Source organism: Pterocles gutturalis, unplaced genomic scaffold (genome assembly GCF_000699245.1).
Source record: "Pterocles gutturalis isolate BGI_N339 unplaced genomic scaffold, ASM69924v1 scaffold5604, whole genome shotgun sequence".
In the NCBI taxonomy this organism is placed as follows: domain Eukaryota; kingdom Metazoa; phylum Chordata; class Aves; order Pterocliformes; family Pteroclidae; genus Pterocles; species Pterocles gutturalis.
In genome coordinates, this window is record NW_010135501.1 from 1 (window position 1) to 8,622 (window position 8,622).

At 42.1% G+C, this 8,622-nt stretch overlaps 1 protein-coding gene across 1 annotated transcript; it reads left to right on the forward strand.

Annotated features, from left to right (window-relative positions):
• The first annotated feature begins 66 nt into the window (after positions 1 to 66).
• LOC104467930 (COUP transcription factor 2) lies at positions 67 to 6,294 on the forward strand. The gene is made up of 3 exons (XM_010081902.1): positions 67 to 602; positions 2,412 to 2,939; positions 6,005 to 6,294. The coding sequence occupies exons 1-3, from the start codon at positions 173 to 175 to the stop codon at positions 6,277 to 6,279; spliced, it is 1,233 nt and encodes a 410-aa protein (XP_010080204.1). The 5' UTR covers positions 67 to 172; the 3' UTR covers positions 6,280 to 6,294.
• The last annotated feature ends 2,328 nt before the right edge of the window (positions 6,295 to 8,622 follow it).

Here is an 8,622-nt window from a genome sequence, read left to right on the forward strand (position 1 = left end):
AAAAAAAAAAAAAAAAAGCAAAACAACAAAAGAGAGAGGGGGAAAAAGAGAGAGAGAGGGGAGGGGGGAAGAAAAAAAAAAAAGACTGCTGCAAAGCTGATCTGAAAAGCAAGGCAAACAAACTTTGAAAATAAAGGGGGAACAGGAAGTTTGGCAACGGTGTCCAATAGATATGGCAATGGTAGTCGGTGCGTGGCGAGACCCCCAGGACGATGTACCCGGAGCTCAGGGAACGCAGCCTTCGCAAGCCCCGCCGGTGCAGGGACCTCCGGCCGGGACCCCGCACACCCCCCAGACCCCGGGGCCCGGGGGCCCTCCCAGTACTCCAGCCCAGACCAACCCGCCAAGCCAGCAGAACCAAGGAGACAAACAACAACAGCAGCAGCACATTGAATGTGTGGTTTGTGGGGACAAGTCTAGTGGCAAACATTATGGCCAGTTTACCTGCGAGGGTTGCAAGAGTTTCTTCAAGCGGAGTGTAAGGAGGAATCTCAGCTACACTTGTCGTGCCAACAGGAACTGTCCCATTGACCAGCACCACCGCAATCAGTGTCAGTACTGCCGCCTCAAAAAATGCCTCAAAGTTGGCATGAGACGGGAAGGTATTGGGATTTCATTTGTTTTGCAAATTTTTTTTTTCCTCACTCGCTGCTTTTTGGGGTTTTGTTTTGGTTTGTTGTTTGGTTGGTTTGTTGTTTGTTTTTGGTGGTTTTTTTTCTTTTAATTCTTATTCTTTTTAACCTCCCTCCCCAAACCCAACCAGAACCTTTCCCTTCCCCCCCCTCCCCGGATAAACAGACAGAAACTTTCTCGTAATGAAAGAAAGAGGTGTTGGAGAGGGTGGGCAGGGGAGGCAGGGGCTCTTGCATGCTTTCTCCTGCACTCGTAATTGATTTGTGTTTGTTTTGATTTTGCTGATGGAGGTTTATTGGAAGTGGATTTTTAGTTTCACGCTGCTTTGGAGAGAGATGATTATTCTGACGTGCGGTTACTTTTCCTTCGTGTTTTCTCCTGCATGCTCAGCCTTACCCCCCGTCCCCCGAGCAGCTCTGTGTCTGTGTGTACGTGTCTCTGTGTACACACACGGAGCCTCACGAGATACACACACACATATATATATATACCCCAGCACCCTGCCTTAGATTGCAATTTTACACAGGCGGTTCAAATTACTATTACAATAGGACTCACCCTACCGAGGCTCTACAGCACTCCACTGTGGATTCCCAGCCGGATTTTTCCTCCTTTTAAAAATATGTATACACACACATATCCGCGTGTGTGTACATATGTATATATATTGCCGAGTGCCTGCCTTTCCCGACTGTTATTATCTCACTTTTTCTCTTCTTCCTCTTTATTTTCTTGTCCCTCCGGGAGAGGCAGTTGGGGGGAGCAGAAGGGACGGGTAGAGGGGGGGAAGAAGCAGCCCAGAAGTAAGTGTGGGGTGCTCGGGTCTCTGCAAGTCGAGTCTTTGTGATATAAAATTAGACGAGAAATGTGAGCCTGCAGTTTTCCAGTGCGTGCTGTGTGTGTCTGGACGCCGCTATGTAGGTTAAGGGTTAGGGGGCTTGGGACTTGCTGGGCTCCTCTCTTTGTGTTTCTGCAAGAGTAGCTAACCTTGTAATACGTGTGATAACAAATATAAATCAAGCACATTTTGAGGCGTTCTCCCTTCTTGCCGTCTCTCTGCCTTTGAGCCCTTTTTCTCTCTCTTTTTTTCTCTCGCTGTCACCGTGTAAATTTATTAACAAAATGAAAGGCCCACTTTCCATGGGCAGCTGAGGAAGGTGCCTTTGGATAATGCTCCTAGCCTCGCTGGGTGACCTGCCGGGGATGTCGTGGGGTGATCTCGCTTCCTTTGATATTTTTTATAAGGGGGGGGGACATTATATATATAATAACAGCAATATATTCAGTGGGCGAGAAATGCGTGTGGGACCAGAGCCGGGGATTTTGAACTGAAGTGTTTCTTCCCTCTCCCCTCTCCCCCCCCATCCCGCTCCCCCAGCCTCAAATCAATAAGCTGGTTTTAGGTGTAATGAAGAAAAATTGCTGGGCACACAAAGATGTATCCTGCATCTCTTGAAGGAGGGGTGGTGGTGGTAGTGGGGGAAGTAACTGAATTGTGGTGTGTTTTGGGAAGTGAGGATCTCAGGCTCCTTGAGGAAGTCCTGGCCGAGCGGACAGCATTGCTCAGCTTTTATTGTTGCTGTTACTTGACCTGGGAACTGCAGAGCCTTAAAACGGGGGTACAGGCTGAACTCTGGCTGGGAAAATGCCTGTTCTCCCTTCAGCTGACTTGGTTCGGTGTCACACACGCACGCACAAGCACACAAAGCAGGCTGTATTTGAACTGATGGTCGCAATTCAGATATTAATAGCTGTAGTTTCTTTTTTATTTACTGCAGCGGTCCAGAGGGGCAGAATGCCACCCACACAGCCAACTCATGGTCAGTTCGCCTTGACAAACGGGGACCCTCTCAACTGCCATTCCTACCTATCCGGATATATCTCCCTTCTTCTGAGAGCAGAGCCCTACCCCACCTCCCGCTTTGGCAGTCAGTGCATGCAACCCAACAACATCATGGGCATCGAGAACATTTGTGAACTGGCAGCTAGGATGCTCTTCAGCGCGGTGGAATGGGCCAGGAATATCCCCTTCTTCCCAGACCTCCAGATCACAGACCAGGTGGCCCTCCTGAGGCTGACCTGGAGCGAGTTATTTGTCCTCAACGCTGCCCAGTGCTCCATGCCCCTCCACGTCGCTCCGCTCCTGGCAGCTGCCGGCCTCCACGCTTCGCCAATGTCTGCTGACCGAGTGGTCGCCTTTATGGACCACATACGAATCTTCCAAGAGCAAGTAGAAAAACTGAAAGCATTGCATGTCGACTCTGCAGAATATAGCTGTTTAAAGGCCATAGTCCTCTTCACCTCAGGTAGGCAGCATTTCTTTGCTCTTCCTTTTTCCTTCCCCCAACTCTCCCCCCGCTCCCCAAGAACTGTTTGCTCTTGCAAAGTGTTATTGCCTGCACCCCATCACCGCTCCCTGCCCCCCAAGAGCCAGCGCAGTCTCTTTCCTTTTAGGAAATGGTGCCCTGTGGTCTCCCCTTCAGGGCCTCAGATCTGAGCATCCAATCTTCGAGGGAGTGTAAAATTTAAAAAAAAAAAAAAAGTAAATAAACCACATACACAAAAAAGACAACCAAAACACACCCCAACCCTCTTTGAATAATGCTGGGGATGGGGGAAGAGGGACCTCAGGGAGAGGCACCCATTCGCCACGAGAGACTGCGCTTTTCCCATTGAAAATAATATTTTATTTAACAGTGTAGCTCTGGGTTGTTGCATTTAATGACACGCATCCAAACAGCAGCAAAATCTGTTTGATGTTGTTAAATACAAGTCGTCCTATCAGTGAAACCACTTTAAAAAGAGGATCATTTTATGGGCAGCCAGGAAGGGAAAAAAGCCCTGCAGGATTAAAAATTGAATTAAAAAAAAAAAAAGTTAAATGCGCAAAGCTGAGTTTAAAATATGTTCCCTGCCATCCCATAAAATAAAATAAATCATCTTTGCAAAGAGCTGTCTCTGATTTAAACAGAATGTGGCAGTGAGCAGTTCTGTGTCATTTAAGCTAAGGGGAAAAGTTTGCATTTGTACCCAGCAGGAACTGCATAGTCCAAAGTGAGTAACGGGTGCGAAAAGATCATTACCATAAGTAGCCAGGGATAGTATGAAAAAGTAAGAGGAGACTGAAGCTGCCGCTCCGCGGTGTAATTCCGGGGTGGCACAAGCATGCCTCTCCCGAGGAAAAGACCTCGAGGTGTTTCTTAGATAATCAAAGAGAAGAGGGAAAAAATATGTGTCAACTTTTGCTGCCTAGAAATAGTGCATGAGTTATAAAGCAATAATTGAGTGCGTTGTGAAATCTAATTAGCTTGCACTAGAGTTTAACCTGGGTGAGTAATAAACCTGATATTAGCTCTGGAGGCTAAATTTTTTTTTTTTTTGAGAAAAAAAAAAAAAAACCTGCTCGCTAATTTGTGCACTGTGTTATCTCAGATTGCTAACTTTAAGGCTGCATCAGCAACCCAATGTGCTGGTGCCCAGAAGTTTTGGGATTAAGTTTAAAAATACATATATTTCTTCTGTAATTCATTTGGAAGCTTGGGAAAGTGGCCACGCGATAAACATATGAATGGAAGCAGGACCTGTAAAATAATTACTCATCGGAGTTTTTTAAAGCCTGATATCAGGAAACAGGAAAAAAATGTAGTTTATGTGGGAAAAGAAGGGCTCACAATCCGTTCCTTGTTGTGTTAAAGGGGGTCTGGGGAACGAAGTCATTTTCTGGACTTTGTCCAGGTTCTGGGTCGTGACCTAAACTTCCTTTTATATATTATTGCTTTACACATAAAAAACTTCTCTCTTTTTTTTTTTTCCCTCCCCCCCCTCCAAATTACTAGTCCTAAGGTGATCAATGAGCAGGGCGCATCTAGCCACAGGGAGACAGGGATCCCGACTGGGAAGGGGTGTACGTGGGGTGCTTATTTTCTTTTTTCTATCGTTTTCTAGGATGCATTTTCCTCTCCCTCGCTCAAACACTCAGCGAGGATCCCACACATGCTCACATCCCTCCCCAGCCCCTGGCCAGCTCACACCCACACCCCACACCAGGGAGTTTATTTCCAATCCTGCATTTTCTCCCAAATCACTTTTTTTTTTTTTTTTAGCCTTCTGAGAAAACAATCGTCCGATCCTGTCGTAACTGTTTAATTTATTACTATTTTTAAAATGTGAGGCCTGGCGTGTAAATTGCCTCCCAACTAGATAAACGTTTCTTGTTATCTGATTCTGAGGAAGATAGCCGCATGCAAAAAAAAAAAAAAAGTGATGCATGCAGCTTCTGCAGCACCCCAATAACACTCCCTGATGTAAAGCAGACGCACATAGATGCATATAATGTTTGCTGCAGCCTCTTTTAAGAGGAAAAAAAAAAATCTGTGTTCTAATGACTCGCAGAATATGCATGTGTTAGCCCTGTGCCTAGGAAAGCCACAGGGAGGTCAGGTCACAACCTGTGCTCTTTCAGCACAGACGTCTCTGATTTAAAGGGAACTTATTGTATTTTAGCGTATCAGAAAAAAAAAAAAATGTCCAGACCCTATCAGGGAGTTTTCTTCTTGTAAGAGCCTTTAGGTTTAAAAAGAAGAAGAAGAGGAAAAAAAAAAAAAAAGAGGGGGGAGTGGAGGGAAGGGGGGGGTGAAGAAAGAAAGAGAAAAGAAAAGAGGGGGGAAAAGAAACAGCTCAAATGAACAGAGAGATCACAGTTTGCATGGCTGCCTCTGAATAGGCTAAACTGACAAGATCAGTTTTAAAGGGCCACTTAAATCAGTTTCAAAGACTGAAGAAAAACGCGTTGTCTTCTTTGGGGGAGAATCTGTTGCTGGATCCGGGGCGCCATTATCTTTGGCTGGGCCAGTTTTTTATTATTATTATGTTTTCTATCACTATTATTAGTATGTCTTCTCATCACATAGTTAGGTTCTCCCCAATTATTTTCCAAGGGGGGGAGAAAGAGTGACTCGCTTTCCCCCCTTTCAAGCCTTCCCCGCCCCCCCAGCATTTCCACCTAAAAATACAGATATACGAAATAATGCTTGGCCAGCACCTCCTTGTCAACCCCTCAGGTCTGTCATGCCATTAGAAATCTCGAATCTTGGAGATTCTCAATCCTAAAGCAGACCCTCCAGAAGAGAGAGAAATACAAGCACACACACACACACATACAGAGAAAGAGCAGGATTGTCCCTTTTGGTAAAACCTACTTAAACTCTGGGGGGCGAGCTGATGGCGCACGATCTACACTTAATTCTAGCAATAAAAAGCTCAAATTAAAAATTAAAAAAAAAAACCTTTTTAATCTGATGATTGTTTTCTTTTTTTTTCTTTTCTTTCTTTTTCTTTTTTTTTTTTTTTTTTTTAATACTCTTCCTTCTAGATGCCTGTGGTCTCTCTGATGTAGCCCATGTTGAAAGTTTACAGGAGAAGTCACAGTGTGCTTTGGAAGAGTATGTTAGGAGCCAGTATCCCAACCAGCCAACACGATTCGGGAAGCTATTACTACGTCTCCCCTCCCTTCGCACTGTCTCCTCTTCTGTCATAGAGCAATTGTTTTTCGTCCGTTTGGTAGGTAAAACCCCCATAGAAACCCTAATCAGGGATATGTTACTGTCTGGCAGCAGTTTTAACTGGCCTTACATGTCCATTCAATAAAATATTTGAGAGAGAAAAAAAAATTAAAAAAAAAATAAATAAAAATTGAGAAGGCAGATGAAAGAGAGTGAAAGGAAAGCAAATGACATTTGGGTTCTGGCTGTTTCTTAAATTTCCTTCTGCTAAGAAAGGATGTAAAAGGATGTTACAAGTTTGCTAAGAGAAGACAGGAAAAAATTAATGGACTGTGAATTTTAAAAAAAAGAGACTGTCAAATGAACTTTTACAGAATGCATTAAAAACTCCCGTGTCGTTCAGAAAAGAAAAAAAAAAAAAAACTTGCTACTTATCATTTTTTGTAAAAAAACAAAAAAGAGAGAAAGAAAAAAGAAAGAAAAAAGAGAAAGAAGAAAAGAAACGATGGTGGGCTTTTTCTTTTTTTCTTTTTTTCTTCTTTTTTTTCTTTTTTGGGGTAAACTTTTTAAAAAAAATCTCGCTTAAAGTGCATTTAAAGGAAATTTGGAGAAAATTAGCAGAACGGAAGAAAGTAAGTTTTTTTTTCCAAATTATTAATTGTCCTATGTGTCTATGTACCTATAGCTGTTCTTTTTTGTATTTTTCTGGTTTCAAACCAGTTTATTCTGTGGTTCTATAATAATTTTTGATATAACCTTGGCTTCTTTAAAAAAAAAAAAAAACTGTGTATCCTTAAAATATATGTTCTGAAAGAATTAAAACTGAGTCCATGAAAGTATCATAGGAAGAAAGGAAAAGAGAAAAAAACCCCTCAACAACACAGTGATGGAAGCGCACTTAAGGTGGTGACCCAAAATCTAGCTTGAAGCTGAGAGAGCTATAATTATATAGACCCGAATGAACCACACGTGTCATATAACTAACCCCAAATCTAGGTTTTTTTTATATTTCGGACAGAAAATGAACTGTGCGGATTTATTCTAGGTAGAAGGAATTTGTGTCCAAGACACACTACGGTTTTGATTTAAAAAACAAGCAAGCAAAGTGAACTTTTGTAATTTGAATTGGGTTCCACATAGTTCATCATGAATTGTTATTAAACTCCTCTATCTGTTTGTATATTTGCAAGCCCTTTGTATTATAATAATTGTTGATATTTTCCCTTTTTAAAAAATACCATTGAAATCAGCATGACAAAATAACACTGTTGGCACTTATAGATAACGTGATTGATTCAGTATCTTAGAGTTTACAGTTTTGTGTTTAAAAAAACTGAAGGTTTTTTTTTTTAAGTGCAACATTTCTGTATACTGTAAAAGTTATAATAACTGAACTGTTTGGTCGAGTCTTTGTGTGTTATATTCCAAGGAAAATTGAAAGTATTCAGAAATTAAAATATTATTTGATATCTGAAACTTGTTTGGCTGTCATAAATGTCTTTCAGAAACCGCATTACTTCTCTATAGTTTGCAGTCATTTAAGTCCATAGGCGATTGATTTGTTTACTTGTCACAGTAAGTTTGTAGCAGATGTATTGTAGTGTATTTACCTGTTTAATTCCGGGATGGGGGTGGAGGACTTAAGTTCTGGTTTATCTCTGGTTTTAGGAAGTACTATGCTGAAATGGTAAACCATCAACCCCCATTCATCTAATCCTCCTGTTAATTAAAAATGGATTTTCTTGGAGAAGAAAAAAAAAAAAAAAAAAAAAAAGGCCCTTATTTTTGTCACACTTAAGTGCCTGCGTAGGAAAGGTATTGTTGTGGAAAAGTATTAGAAATCTGGAGATCAGTATCTATTTTATGATCAGAATGGGGCGAAAAATCTTTTGTAGATGTCTGACATAGGCGCACAAGATCATTCAAGCAAGGTAATAGCAGTATTGTAAATATAGGTCAGTTGTTTGCAATGAGTTTTTCTTTAAGTATGTGTGATTTTTTATAATACTCCGTAGTTGCCATCTATCGTTGTCATTGAGAGGTCTTCAAATGGAGTGGCTTTAGCTTCTAGCACTGAGGAGTCGGTTTTTAATGTATATATACTCTCAAGTGGATTATTATTTTTTTTTTACCTTAGACTGTGAAAGCATGACCACAGGTCATCTCTATATTTTACATATGGGATATATGTCTGTATGTATACTTGCATACATACATGCGTAGGCGTCCATGCATCTTTCCTGTGTAGCTCCAGGGCCCTCTCTTGCAGCCCTCGCCCTGCTGCGCTGGGGACCTGCCTGGGCGGGTGGCATAGGATCGGACACAGCATTTGTGAATTTAGTGCTATCCCGAGCAGGCAAAAAAACCCAACCCACCCCAAAATCTGAAGGAAGGCAAGATGATGTGGTTTTTGCAAGGGGTTGATACTTTGTTTTGTGTGTGTGTGTGTGTGTCATTTATTTTTTTTTCTCTCTCTCTCCCCCCACCC